We start from the raw sequence: 15,578 nt of genomic DNA on the forward strand, positions 1-15,578 counted from the left end.
CCGCCAAAAGTCCCATTCTGCAAATGGTGCTGCACCAGTTGAGTAGTCCTCGACTTACGACCGATTGAGTAGTCCTCGACTTACAATCGGTTGGAGGTCGCAGCATTAAAAAGGTTGAGAACCACTGGTATAGAAGAAATTTTGGTTATTAACTTTAAGATTTTAAGGAGAATTATTAGAGTAGAAACACTTCCATTCCCCACCATCCAGTCAGAACCGAAGAAGCTTCTGGGATGAGAAGCGAAACGTCTTCCAAGAAAAACCAGAAAGTCCAGTGGCCTCCTGAAAAAAGCCCCTTTGGGACAACCACGACCTGGATGACGTTGTAAAAGGGGGCAAAACTCACTTAACCACCGTCTTGCTTAGCAACCAAAATTTGAGGATCAATCATGGTCGTACGTTGAAGTCTACCTGTAATCCAATTAACCGCTGTGGAGATTCTCAGTCGTCCAGGTCACAGTTACCTCAAAAGTGCTTTTTCAAAAGGCAGCTGGACTGTTCTTTTCTCTTGAGGAAGAAGAACGAAACGTTTTGTTTCTCAGCCAAGGGAAAACTTCATCCCTTTTCTACTAACCTTTGCAGCAAAGAGTATCCTGTGATCTCGAAGACCATCATGAGACAGAGGTTGGTGTCCGCGCACGGTCAACTCTCCGGAAAATCGGACCTCAGCCCACCTCACGGAAGCCACCAGTCCCTCCACCACTACCAGTACGAGAATGGCGCTCACATGCAGTTTGCCGCCTCAGATGCCCAGGATCTGCCAATTAACACCTTCACGGGACAGAGGGAATCTGGGCTCTTCTACCACTGTCTGAAACGGAGAGGTGAGGCAAGGGAATGGGACTGGGGGAGATCTTTTTGAACAGATTCATGGGGGGATCTTCTGCTGGAGAAGGTCAGACTTGAGGCAGGTCTGGGGTTTTTGACATCCAAGTAAAGAAACGAACTAGGCCTTTGGTTGGTAAGGAGCAGGCTGAAACTTCCGAGGCTTCCTGATTGGCTGCAGAGCCTTGGAAGGGTTCTTGATTGGTTGGGATCATGCTGAACCTTCCCAAGGGTTTCTGATGGGTTGGGATCAGGAACCTCTCCAAGGATCTTCATTAGCTGGGATCGTGCTGGACCTTCCCAAGGGTTCCTGATGGGTTGGGATCGTGCTGAACCTGCCAAAGGTTCTTCATTGGTTGGGATCAGGAACCTCTCAAAAGTTCTTCATTAGCTGGGATCGTACTGGACCTTCCCAAGGATTCCTGATTGGTTGGGATCAGGAACCTCTCAAAGATTCTTCATTAGCTAGGACCTTGCTGGATCTTCCCAAAGGTTCTTGATTGGTTGGGATCAGGAACCTCTCAAAAGTTCTTCATTAGCTGGGATTGTGCTGGATCTTCCCAGAGGTTCTTGATTGGTTGGGATCAGGAACCTCTCAAAGGTTCTTCATTAGCTGGGATCAAGCTGGACCTTCCCAAGGATTCCTGATTGGTTGGGATCAGGAACCTCTCAAAGATTCTTCATTAGCTGGGATCGTGCTGGACCTTCCCAAGGATTCCTGATTGGTTGGGATCAGGAACCTCTCAAAGATTCTTCATTAGCTAGGACCTTGCTGGACCTTCCCAAAGGTTCTTGATTGGTTGGGATCAGGAACCTCTCAAAAGTTCTTCATTAGCTGGGATTGTGCTGGATCTTCCCAGAAGTTCTTGATTGGTTGGGATCAGGAACCTCTCAAAAGTTCTTCATTAGCTGGGATCGTACTGGACCTTCCCAAGGATTCCTGATTGGTTGGGATCAGGAACCTCTCAAAGATTCTTCATTAGCTAGGACCTTGCTGGACCTTCCCAAAGGTTCTTGATTGGTTGGGATCAGGAACCTCTCAAAAGTTCTTCATTAGCTGGGATCGTGCTGGACCTTCCGAAGATTCCTGATTGGTTGAGATCAGGAACCTCTCAAAGATACTTCATTAGCTGGGATCGTGCTGGACCTTCCCAAAGGTTTTTGATTGGTTGGGGTCAGGAACCTCTCAAAAGTTCTTCATTAGCTGGGATCGTACTGGACCTTCCCAAGGATTCCTGATTGGTTGGGATCAGGAACCTCTCAAAGATTCTTCATTAGCTAGGACCTTGCTGGATCTTCCCAAAGGTTCTTGATTGGTTGGGATCGTGCTGAACCTGCCAAAGGTTCTTCATTGGTTGGGATCAGGAACCTCTCAAAAGTTCTTCATTAGCTGGGATCGTACTGGACCTTCCCAAGGATTCCTGATTGGTTGGGATCAGGAACCTCTCAAAGATTCTTCATTAGCTAGGACCTTGCTGGACCTTCCCAAAGGTTCTTGATTGGTTGGGATCAGGAACCTCTCAAAAGTTCTTCATTAGCTGGGATTGTGCTGGACCTTCCCAAGGATTCCTGATTGGTTGGGATCAGGAACCTCTCAACAGTTCTTCATTAGCTGGGATTGTGCTGGATCTTCCCAGAGGTTCTTGATTGGTTGGGATCAGGAACCTCTCAAAGATTCTTCATTAGCTAGAACCTTGCTGGACCTTCCCAAAGGTTCTTGATTGGTTGGGATCAGGAACCTCTCAAAAGTTCTTCATTAGCTGGGATTGTGCTGGACCTTCCCAAGGATTCCTGATTGGTTGGGATCAGGAACCTCTCAACAGTTCTTCATTAGCTGGGATCATACTGGACCTTCCCAAGGATTCCTGATTGGTTGGAATCAGGAACCTCTCAAAGATTCTTCATTAGCTAGGACCTTGCTGGACCTTCCCAAAGGTTCTTGATTGGTTGGGATCAGGAACCTCTCAAAAGTTCTTCATTAGCTGGGATCGTGCTGGACCTTCCCAGAGGTTCTTGATTGGTTGGGATCAGGAACCTCTCAAAGGTTCTTCATTAGCTGGGATTGTACTGAATCTCTCTAAGGGTTCCTCACTGGTTGAGAGTGTGCTTACTATTTAATTTTTGTTTGGCTAGTTCTTGAGCATTAGGAAACTAACCCTGAGCTACTGCAATGAAATTATTTTTAGTAATGAATAAGCAGGATGGAGGAACAGAGAGGCAGATCAGCAATACGGTTACTATGCTGAAAGCAAACGAAATCATTAATATTGCCAGCTCTACTACCCTTTGTCAGAAATAAATTAATTTGCGCCATTCAGTTTCAACATAAGTGAGCCAGTTTGGTGTCACAGTGAAGGTGCTGGCTTAGAAACCAGGAGGCTTTGAATTCTAATTTTACCTTAGCCGTGAAAGCTGGCTGGGTGACTTTGGGCCAATCATCAGGAGACGGTGAGTTCTAGTCCTGCCTTAGGCATGAACGCTGGCTAAGTGACTTTGGGCTAATCAATAGGATACTGTGAATTCTAGTTTTACTTTAGGCGTGAAGGCCGGCTGGGTGACTTTTCGGCCAATCACCAGGAAATGGTGCGTTCTAGTCCCACCTTTTATGCCTTAGGCGTGAAAGCTGACTGGCTTACTTTGGGCCAATCGTCAGGAGACTGTGAGTTCGAGTCCTACCTTAGGCACGGAAACCAGATGGGTAGCTTTTGGGCCAGGTTCTCTGTCTCAACCCAAACTGCATCACAGGGTTATTCTTGTGGGGAAACAGGAGGAGAAAGGAGTTTTAGGCATGTCCACTACTTTGAGTTAACCGTGTGTGTGTGTGTGTGTGTGTGTGTGCGCGCGTGCGCGCATGTGTGTTTGTTTGTGTGTGTGTAAAAAAAAAGGCAGGATACAAATCTAATAATAACAATTTTAAAAAGCATCTTATAACAGTTAACAAAATGTCTTGACCCCAGAACACTGTCAGATAAGAAAGGAGATATTTTCTGAACAACTGGGTTTTTTTCCCTTGTCCTGTTTTTTTTTTTGTTTGTTTGTTTTTTAAACCATTCCTGGAGTAAGCCCTTACTTTTATCTTGCAAGATTTCCCCAGCCTCCTGAATAGGGCTGCTGGCAAATGTAAAACACTTTTGAACACAAGTATCCAAACACTGCAGCATGTTGTAAAAAGTCATGGCTGGATGTAAGAAAGCAGTGGGTCCCCAAGTTACTGAAATTCTCAGCTGATGGAACAAAATCCTGGAAATTAAGATTGATAGGATTAACTAGACCAGAGGGAGGGAACCTTGGCTCTTTTATGACTCGTGGACTTCAACTCCCAGAATCCCTGAGCCAGCATGGCTCAGCATGGAAACCTCTCCCTTTCTCCTCAGCATGGCTGGCTCAGGAATTCTGGGAGTTGAAGTCCATGAGTCATAAAAGAGCCAAGGTTGCCTACTACTGATCTAGGCCAGGGGGAGGGAACCTCGGCTCTTTAATGACTCGTGGACTTCAACTCCCAGAATTCCTGAGCCAGCCACGCTGAGGAGAAATGGAGAGGTTTCTATGCTGAGCCATGCTGGCTCAGGAATTCTGGGAGTTGAAGTCCACGAGTCATAAAAGAGCCAAGGTTGCCTACTACTGAGCTAGACTCTGTCTGTGCTCTGTCTTTTTTTTTTTTTTTTTTTTTTGCTAATGAGGAAAATCCTTTGAGGAAAAATAAATAAAATAAAGGTGGTGAGATTCTGCGCATGTGGAAGTTCCTTAAGCAATTTATTATGTTCCAGATCATTTTTTTAAAAAAAATATCCTACACAGTTAAGGACTAGCAGTAGTTCTTGATCACAACCATTTGTTTAGTGACTGTCCAAAGTTACAATAGCACTGAAAAAAAGTGATTTAAGTCCATTTTCAGCCTTTATGACCATTGCAGCATCTCCCAGGGTCACATGATCAAAATTCGGGCACTGAGCAACTGACTCGTATTTACGACGGTTGCAATGTCCCGGGATCACGTGATTCCCTTTTGCGACCTGACAAGCAAAGTCAATGGGAGAAGTCAGACTCGCTTAACACCCGTACTGCTAACTGAACAGCTGCAGCAAATCCCTTAAGAACTGTGGCAAGCACGGTCGTAAAATTGGCCAAAAAATTATTTAGCAACGGTCTTGCTGAGCTGTGGAAAATTTAGGCTCAGTGAGGTGGTCGTAAGTGAAGGAAGACCTGTTCATTGTAACTTTGAAGGATCATTAAGCGAGCTGTTGTTAAATGAGGACTACCTAGCCCAGAGGTCCCCCAATCTTTTGAGCACCAGGGTCCGGTTCTGTGGAGAGAGGTTTTTCCGCGGACCGGAGGTGCGTGGTTTTGTGTGCTGCCTACATCTCGTGGATGGGGCTTTGCTTGTTTGTGCGGCCCGGTTGCTGGCATGCCGTGGCCTGGTATCGGTCCATGGACCGGGATTGGGGACCCCTGACCTAGCCAATAAGAACCAAGAATTAAAAAAGAATTCTTTGCACTTCCACAGAAGGGGCCCGGCACCTGGACTTACCCTGCAAACGTTCGTATCTGGAACCAACCTCTTCCGCCGGAGAAGACCCCTACTTCCGGTCGCCTCCACCCTACGAACAACAGATGTTGAGTCCCCCGTATTGCGGCGAGGTGACCCCACGAGAAGCATGCATGTACTCCGGGTCTGAAATTGCAGGCGTGTCAGGGGTGGAAGATCTGCCTCCTCCTCCTCCTCCTCCTCCCCCACCTCCTCCCCCACCCCCTCCCCCTCTGAGCTGCAATATGTGGACCTCAGTTGCACCTTACACCAGCTACAGCGTTCAGACCATGGAGACTGTCCCCTACCAGCCCTTCCCTGCTCACTTCACGGCCACCACCATGATGCCACGCCTCCCACCCATAGCCGGTCAAGGATCGCAGACACCGGGCAACAGCCCTTTCGCTGTCTATAATCAGCTCTCCCAACCTCGCGAGAGGATTCCCGGATCGCCCTTCCCCAGAGAACGGATGGGGGAGAGGAAGCTCCCGTCGCCCCACTTAAGCCCGGCCAACGAGTTTCTGTACTCCCAGACTTTCTCTTTGTCCAGGGAATCCTCTTTACAGTATCATTCAGGAGTCAGCACAGTGGACAACTGGACTGACGGATGATTCCACGTGTCGCCACGTGATTTCGATTCGCTGCTCCCGGACGGTTAATTCGGTGTGAATATTCATGGATGCCTTGCACGCCCGCTGCATCTACGCCGACTTGTGTTTCTGTGGGTGTTGGGGACTTTCTGCGCAACGCCAGAGGAACTCTGTTGGGAGGAGCGGTGGGGTCAGTTCGGTGGAAGAGGTTTGGCTTAGCAGCATGGACCCCCTGTCCCAGGGATCCAGTTGGGTATTTGCCTCTTAGAGAACACATTCTTCACTGAGTTCCTTTCAGGTGCAAAGAATTAGGATCACAGGTTAAGTTCCAGTTAAACAGATGTATTGCTCATGCCTACACACCAGAATCTAATTAACTAACATTAACTAAATAGATAAACGTCAACAGCATTCAAGAGGTATTGGGCTTAGACCATTTGTGGGAACGTAACGATTCTAGGCTGATTCCTCTTTTGACTCTGCCTCTCCTTCTCTTCACAGTTCCTAAAATGCTCAAAGCTTCATTTGATTATCTGTCAAAATCAGGGTCTTCTACTCCATCCAAGAAAAGTCGATAGACATAACTTGGGCTCCCAGATGTAAGGGCAGCAAAAAAATCCCACAATTTTTTCCCCTTAGCTGCAGCCGATTTTACCTCTGGTTATTATCACCTACCAACAACAACAACAAAAAAAAAACAAGGCCAGTATTTTTTGCTGGAAATTGCCTAGTGGGGAAAATCAGGATGTCCAGGTAGTTCAAATGAATATAAAGATTTATTGCAGGCTTAAGCTCTCTACAACAATCTGAGCTACTAACGGTCAAAGCAAATGAGCGGTAGAGGAGAGTCAGTGGAATTTAAGGTGGGTTGAACTTACCTCTCTTGTGGGCACGAAGGGACTCCAGATTCATGATGGTGCTTGACCCCCTCCCAGTGGCTCAGCCTTGTCATCTATAACAGAGTTCCTCAATCTTTCCGGCTTGGTGGCCCGGAAGCAAAGGAAGCAGCAGGGAAATGTGAGCGTGTGTGAACCCACTTTGGGTGCCCTTGGTTTGAAGAACAAACAGAACACACACACACACACACACACACACAGAGAGAGAGAGAGAGAGAACTACAATGCACTCCATTCCTGCTTAAACCTAGCCATTTAAGGCAGGGGTCTCCAACCTTGGCAATTTTAAGACTTGTGGACTTCAACTCCCAGAATTCCTCAGCCAGTCCACAAGTTATAAAAGTTGCCAAGGTTGGGGACCTCCGATTTAGGGTGCTAGGATACTGATCATCAAAAAAAAAAAAAAGAAGAGAGGGTGTTTTTAAAACGGAGTTGCTTTTAAAAGTGTTAAATGGTTCTCCTCAAACATTGTGGTGCAAGGTGCCTCCCCCCCAAAAAAAGTACCCAAGACACCAGATTTAATCCCCCCCTCAAAGAACCTCCTGGATTAAACCTAACCCAAGCTGTGTTAAAAAAAAAAAAGGCAGAAATTTGGGCTGCAGCTCTTTGCCTTCCGCGTTCCCAAGAGCAGAAATAAATCAGTGTTTTTCTGCCGTTTTTTTTTTTTTTTTAAAAAATAAGCCAAATTCTTAGCGATGCTAAATTGTCTTGGATAAAACCAAAGAAATATGAGGTCATGTTTTTCTAATTTCCTGGATTGCAGAGAATGGAATTTCCGTCCTTGGGGAAACACCCTGCTAACCCAAGCGACATCTCTTCATCCATCCTTAATCCTGAGGCTCCACCGAGAACCGCAGAAAATTATTCCAGCTAATTATAAATACAGAAGCTGGGAATTTGGAATTTGTCCCTCGGAGATATTATGTAGCCGCCTCAGATTTCCAGCCTGGGTTTGTACCGACATTCCTCAAGTTACGACCACAACTGAGCCCCAAATTTCTGTTGTTAACTGAAACCATTGTTGAGTTTTGCCCCATTTTATGACCTTTTTGTCACAATTGTTAGGCGAATCACTGCAGTTGTTAAGTCAGTAACCTGGCTTCCTCCAGTGACTTCGCTTGTCAGAAGGTTGCAAAAAGAGATCACGTGACCTTGGGACACTGCGACCGTCATAAATACGAGTCAGCTGTCAAGCATCCGAATTTTGATCACGTGACCACAGGGATGCTACAATGGCTGTGCAAAAAAAAAAAAATGGCCGTAAGTCACTTTTTTCACTACTGTGGTAACTTCGAACAGTCACTAAATTAATAGCTGTGAGTCAAGGATTATCTGTATCGGAGAATTGGTTTAAATACTTTTAAAATGTGTTTAACCTTCTCTTTTTCTTGCAGGGAATTAGCCCCGAGGCAAAATCTTTCAAATTCTGAAATGTTGTGGGATGGAATTTTCAAAACTCTCTGCCACTAGAAAGCTAGCACAGCAGGGAACAGATTTTGATGCTTTATCCTGAATTTTACAGAGCATTTTTTTTTTAATCGGGGAACCCCCTCAGAAAAGGTTTCTAGCCAAGAATTTGCCTTACTTTCCATCCGAGCAGTGTGTTAAGCAAGATCAACGCTTAGTAACGATGTTCACATCATAGGTTAAGCCTTAATTAATTTAACTATGGTTAGCAAAATAATCATAGATAGGCTTACACAATGTTTTCAGCTATAAACTCTGGTTTAATAAACAACACAGGCTGCGTTCACATGTCACTCTATCCCAGAAACAAGCCCTGGACGTTTGGTTATGTGGTTTGTGTGAATCCATCTGCGGACTCTTTTGCATTAAGAAATGACCAGGGACAGCCCAGGTGAAGCAGGTAAGAGAGAAAAAAAATCAAGATGGTGGTTAAACAGTGTGACTGAAGCTCCATCCCTTTTTGACGTGGGTTGCACAACGTGGGTGTGAGCGCCATCTTGACTTTTTTGACCTGTCTTGCACAGAGTGGATTCAGTTGATTTATTCCATACCAGTTTGGCATAGTGGTGAAGGCACCAGGTTAAAAACTGTGAGTTCTAGTCCTTCTTAGGTACAAAAGCTGGCTGAGTCACTTTGAGCCAATCACCAGGAGACTGTGAGTTCTAGTACCGCCTTAGACGTGAAAACTGGCTGGGTGACTTTGGGCCAATCACCAGGAGATGGTGAGTTCTAGTCCTGTCTTAGGCATGAAATCCAGCTGGGTGACTGGGCCAATCACCAGGAGATTGAGAGTTCTAGTCCCATTTTAGGCTTGAAAACCAGCTGGGTGACTTTGAGCCAATCACCAGGAGACGGTGAGTTCTAGTCCTGTCTTAGGCATGAAATCCAGCTGGGTGATTGGGCCAATCACCGGGAGATTGAGAGTTCTAGTCCTGCTTTAGGCATGAAAACCAGCTGGGTTACTTTGGGCCAATCACCAGGAGACGGTGAGTTCTAGTCCTGTCTTAGGCATGAAAACCAGCTGGGTGACTTTGAGCTAGTCGCTCTCTCTCAGCCCTACCCACTTCACACGGTTCTTGTTATGGGGAAAATAGAAGTAGGAACGGATATCTGGTTGCTTTCCACCTTGCGTTATTTATAAAAATAACAAAGGCAGTATAAAAATAAATAAATAAATAAACAAAATACATGTGTAGTAGGGATCTTCAGCGCTCAGAAAACCATACCAGTCGAACAATACTCTTCAAAGCATCCAACATATGGTAGCTTGACTGGAATTACTCTCATTCCTGGCTTTTAAAGAAGAATTAAAGAATACATGATCTAAGCAACTTTTGAACTTCTTAAAAATTCCAACTTTTATCAAGTTTTTGTTTGAGGGGGGAGGTCACCCAGATTGATTCAGTTCACCCTTTCACAGGAATCTGTATAGTAAGGAATAAGTTAGCAACAGAAAGTACTCTTTTTTTGTGGGGGGGGGAAAGGATTTTTTTTAAAAAAAGTCATTTTCCTGTCATCAAGGTTGCTAAAGAAAAGTTTATTTTTCATACAGAAGATTTTTAAAAAGAAAATAATGATCAAAATTGGGGCATCACCGCCAATGTTGCATGCTGAATAGTTATTTATATACCTATATATCTTTATATAAAAATATGTATTATCTTTCTCACAAACGCAGGCCCACGTGTTCCATTCAGCTTTGCTCTTTGTACGATAAAATTCCTAGTAAAAGAATGAAATGTTGCAAGGAGATTTTTTAAAAAAATAAATAAATAAATAAAAAGAGAGCTATTTAAGGATTCCCCCTCCCCCCCCATTATTATTTACACCATTCTCTGTTGTAAAAACTTAAGATTTGGTTACATAACATATATATGCTACAGATAAATCTCTATTAGAAACCAAAAGAGATTTTTGTTCGTTTTTTCTTTTAAAAAAAACACTGTTATAATATGAACCTTTTATTTTGCATATCGGCACATAAAAATAACTGCTAAAAATTGTCTACGGGTAGCTTTCACTGACTAAAAGGTAGATTCTGGGGTTGCGGTTACTCAATGGAAACTTCCTTGAGTGAATTTTGTTTTTATTAAAAAAAACCGAACCATTGGGGAGTTCGCTTGTAATGTGCAGGACTGTTTGTTCTGGTCCTCGACTTACGACCACAATTGGGATCAGAATTTTGATTGCTAAACAAGGTGGTTTTAAGTGAATCGCATCTGATTTTACAACCTTTTTTTTTGCCACCGTTTTGAACAAATCACTGCAGTTTTTAAGCCAGGGATAGGCAACCTCGGCTCTTTTCAGACTCGTGGACTTCAACTCCCGGAATTCCTGAGCCAGCATGGCTCTGCTTGGAAACCTCTCCATTTCTCCTCAGCATGGCTGGCTCAGGAATTCTGGGAGTTGAATTCCACGAGTCATAAAAGAGCCCAGGTTGCCTACCCCTGGGCTAGGGCAAGGGTCTTCAAACTTGGCCTTTTATGACTCATGGACTTCAACTCCCAGAATTCCTGAGCCGGCATGGCTCAGGATGTTAATCTCTCCATTTCTCCTCAGCATGGCTGGCTCAGGAATTCTGGGAGTTGAAGTCCACCAGTCATAAAAGGGCCAAGGTTGCCTACCCTTGTTTTAAGCGAACCATACGGTCGTTAAGTGAATCCAGCTTCCCCTTTAACCCCTCTACTTGTCGGAAGCCAGCTGGGAAGGTCGCAAAAGGAGATCACATGACCCCGGGACACTGCGACCCCGGGACACTGAGACCGTCATAAATATGGGTTGCCCAACGCCAGAATTTTGATCCTGTGACCTTGGGGAAAATGCTGCCATGGTCGCAAGTGAGAAAAACGGTCCTAAGTCACTTTTTTCAGTGCGAACGGTCACTAAAGAAAATAAGTTGAGGACTACCTGTATTAAAGCCGATGGTGGAGGACTTACAAATAGTCCTCGACTTACGACAACAATTGGCACCAGAATTTTCATTGCTAAGCAAGACGGTGGTTAAGTGACACCCAATTTTATGAAGGTTTTTGGCTAGGGCTATTAAATGAACCAATGCAGTTAAGCGACTCATGCAGTCATTAAATGAATCCAGCTTCCCCCTCCCCCCCAACTTTGCTTGTTGGAAGCCAGCTGGAAGCTTGCAGATGTGGAACACATGACGGCAGGATGCTGCAATGATCACAAATACATGCCAGTTGCCAGGCGCCCCAATTTTTTTCTTGTGATCATTGGATTACATCATAAGCACAAGGACCCCGTCATAAGTCCCTTTTTCAGCACTGTTGTAACTTTGAATAGTCACTAAACAAACAACAGTAAGAATAGAATAGAAATAGAATAGAATAGAATAGAATAGAATAGAATAGAATAGAATAGAATAGAATAGAATAGAATCTTTATTGAGAACAGAATAGAATCTTTATTTAGAATAGAATAGAATAGAATAGAATAGAATAGAATCTTTATTGAGAATAGAATAGAATCTTTATTGAGAATAGAATAGAATAGAATAGATTAGAATAGAATCTTTATTGAGAATAGAATAGAATCTTTATTTAGAATAGAATAGAAAATAGAATAGAATAGAATAGAATCTTTATTGAGAATAGAATAGAATAGAACAGAACAGAATATTTAGAATAGAATAGAATAGAATAGAATAGAATCTTTATTGAGAATAGAATAGAATCTTTATTGAGAATAGAATAGAATAGAATAGATTAGAATAGAATCTTTATTGAGAATAAAATAGAATCTTTATTTAGAATAGAATAGAAAATAGAATAGAATAGAATAGAATCTTTATTGAGAATAGAATAGAATAGAACAGAACAGAATATTTAGAATAGAATAGAATAGAATAGAATAGAATAGAATAGAATAGAATAGAATAGAATAGAATAGAATAGAAGACTCCTGCGAGTCCCTTGGACTGCAAGGCGTTCAAACCGGTCAGTCCTAGAAGAGATCAACCCCGACTGCTCTTTAGAAGGCCAGATCCTGAAGTTGAAACTCAAATACTTTGGCCACCTAATGAGAAGGGAGGACTCACTGGAGAAGAGCCTGATGCTGGGAAAGATGGAGGGCAATAGAAGAAGGGGACGACAGAGAATGAGGTGGCTGGATGGAGTCACTGAAGCAGTAGGTGTGAACATAAATGGACTCCAGAAGATGGTAGAGGACAGGAAGACCTGGAGGAACATTGTCCATGGGGTCGCGATGGGTCGGACACTACTTCACAATTAACAACAACAACAAAGAATAGAATAGAAAATAGAATAGAATAGAATCTTTATTGAGAATAGAATAGAATAGAATAGAATAGAATAGAAAATAGAATAGAATAGAATAGAGTTTTTATTTAGAATAGAATAGAATAGAATAGAATCTTTACTGAGAATAGAATAGAATAGAATCTTTATTGAGAATAGAATAGAATTAGAACAGAACAGAATAGAATAGAAGCTGGGAGGGACCTTGGAGGTCTTCTAGTCCAGCCCCAGCTTGAGCAGGAGAACCTATACTGTTTCAGACAAGTGACTGTCCAGTCTCTTCTTAAAAATCTCTAGTGATAAGAGTGTCCACGATTTCTGGGGGCAAGCTGTTCCACTGATTAATTGTCCTCACTTTTAGGAACATTCTCCTTAATTCCAGGTTACTTCTTTCCTGATTCGTTTCCAACTATTGTTTTTTCTCCTGCCCTCTGGTGCTTTAGAGAATAGTTTGACACCTTCTTCTTTGTGGCAGCCCCTCAAATATTGGAATATTGCTATCCTGTCACCCATTTCTTCTTTTCTTTAGACTAGTAAGTTGAGGACTATCTGTAAATCTCATGTTAAAATATGCTGGGCCTTTTTGTTATTTTTTTTTTATATATAAAGGAAACTTAATTCATGGAGTCAAAGGAAAAAAAAGTGGATGCATTAATTTTGGCAGACTTTGCATTTGAGAAAAGCCAACATCTGGAATTAAAAAGGGCACATTTGGGCAAAAGTGATTTGCTTACAGCAAGGAGAAAGGAAGTCTTTGCAATCTGGAACATTTGAGCTGCTTCACATTACTTTTATTATGTCATTAATTCATAATGCAATATGTAGAGAAAAAAAATAAGTTTCTTTTCAGAGGGAGGAGAAATCTCTTATAAGAAGAGAAAGTCCAGGGCAAGATTTTTCCAGCCTATATTAGGATTCTCCGGCACCCCTGGACAGAAGGTACAAATGGTTCGCAATTTGGGGGCAGATCCACTGCAAAATAAATTCTCAGGACATCTGCAAATTCTGGATTGCTTCCAGATTTAATCGGCGCAGATGCTCCCTGAAATCAATATTGTAACATTGGTTCCAGATTTGTATCGCAAGCAAATTCCGTTGTCTGCAATCTTTGCTCACTTCTTCGGCGTTCTCATAAATGTAGAGTGAAATTCGGCATTCTCATATATATATATATATAGTGAAAGCCTTCCTCTACCACCTGGTCAATTTTGACCTGCTCTTGCTTTAAAAAACATAAAGGAACAAAGGTGTGTGAAAGGTATGGATTAAAAAAAAAAAAGCCAGAATGGTGGCCACTTGGTTGAGTGGTTAAGGGACTAAGCTGGAAACCAGGAGATGGTGAGTTCTAGTTCCACCTTTGGAATGAAAGCCAGATGGGTAACTTCGGACCAATCACCAGGAGACTGTGAGTTCTAGTCCCACCTTAGAGATGAAAGCTGGCTGGGAAACGTTGGGCCAATTACCAGGAGACAGTGAGTTCTAGTCCTGCCTTGGGCATGAAAGCTGGTTGGATGACTTTAGGCCAATCACCAGGAAACTGTGAGTTCTAGTCCCACCTTAGACATGGAAGCTTGTTGGGAAACTTTGGGCCAAGCACCAGGAGAGATGAGTTTTAGTTCTACCTTAGGCATGAAAGCTATCTGGGTGACTTTGGCCAATCACCAGGAGACGGTGAGTTCTAGTCCCACTTTAGGCATGAAAGCCAGCTGGGTGACTTTGGGTCAATCACCAGATGATTTCTAATCCTGCGTTGGGCATGACAACCATCTGATTGACACTAGCCCAATCATCAGGAAACTGTGAGTTAAAGAGTATTAAGTATGTTTGCCTCCTTGAGTTATTTATAAAAATAATAAAGGCAGGGAATAAAAAAATAAAAAAGGGAATAAACAAATCCAAACATAGATAAAATAAATCAACTTTTAATGTGCAACGCTCCTAAAAACTAAAGTGGAACTTCCATGACACAACTATAGCCACCATTTTAACTTTTTTGTCCCTACCCTGGAGAAACACTTGACTGCAGCTTGGTCAAGTGAGTTTCTGGTATACGTGGTTGAAAGGTTGTGTTTCACCGGAAACCTGTGAAATAAGAATCAGTCCTTGAAGTCAACCAATCAAAATAGAGCTGGAAGGGATCTTGGAGGTCTTCTAGTCCAACCCTCTGCTCAAGCAGGAGATCCTGTACCATTTTGGACAAATGGCTGTCCAGTCTCTTCTTAAAAACTTCCAGTGTTGGAGCATTTGCTGCTTCTGGAGGCAGGTTGTTCCACTGGTTAATTGTTCTAACTGTCAGGAAGTTTCTCCTTCGTTCTAGGTTGCTTCTCTCCTTGATTAGGTCCCATCCGTTGCTTCTTGTCCTGCCTTCAGGTGCTTTGGAGAATAACTTGACTCCCTCTCCTTTGTGGCAGCCCCTGAGATACTGGAACACTGCTATCATGTCATCCCTCGTCCTTTTCTTCATTCAACTAGACATGCCCAATTCCAGCTGTTGTGTTGAAGCCAAACTGAAGTTGAAGCGATAAATATATGTAGCATTGTTGGACTTTTCTGCATATGGTTTGAGTCATTTGTAGTTGTAGATGTTTTGTTATGTTACCAAGTAAGATCTCCAGGGCAGAAGATCTTGTATAATTGTGTAGAAATCATACAATACAATGCAACGCACTGGACTAGACTAGACTAGACTAGACTAGACTAGACTAGACTAGACTAGAATAGAATAGAATAGAATAGAATAGAATAGAATAGAATAACAATACAATACAATACAATACAATACAATACAATAATATGAATTATATATAAATCTCAGAGCCAGTTTGGCCTAGTGCAGGGGTAGGCAAGCTTGGCTCTTTTATGACTCGTGGACTTCAACTCCCAGAATTCCTGAGCCAGCCATGCTGAGGAGAAAGGGAGAGGTTTCTATGCTAAGCCATGCTGGCTCAGGAATTCTGGGAGTTGAAGTCCACGAGTCATAAAAGAGTCAAGGTCGCCTACC

At 43.1% G+C, this 15,578-nt stretch overlaps 1 protein-coding gene across 2 annotated transcripts in view; it reads left to right on the forward strand.

The window, feature by feature from the left end:
• The window catches only part of TBX4 (T-box transcription factor 4), an 80,920-nt gene extending 73,016 nt beyond the window's left edge, over positions 1-7,904 (forward strand). For both annotated transcript variants that reach the window (XM_039320849.1, XM_039320850.1), the window contains exons 8-9: positions 583-824; positions 5,330-7,904. In XM_039320849.1, coding sequence (XP_039176783.1) covers positions 583-824; positions 5,330-5,961 — 874 coding nt within the window. In that variant the 3' untranslated portion in view covers positions 5,962-7,904. The remainder of the gene's footprint in view (positions 1-582; positions 825-5,329) is intronic.
• Positions 7,905-15,578: the final 7,674 nt, after the last annotated feature.

This window comes from Crotalus tigris, unplaced genomic scaffold (genome assembly GCF_016545835.1).
Source record: "Crotalus tigris isolate CLP2741 ecotype Arizona unplaced genomic scaffold, ASM1654583v1 scf7180000023712.884563, whole genome shotgun sequence".
NCBI classification, from domain to species: domain Eukaryota; kingdom Metazoa; phylum Chordata; class Lepidosauria; order Squamata; family Viperidae; genus Crotalus; species Crotalus tigris.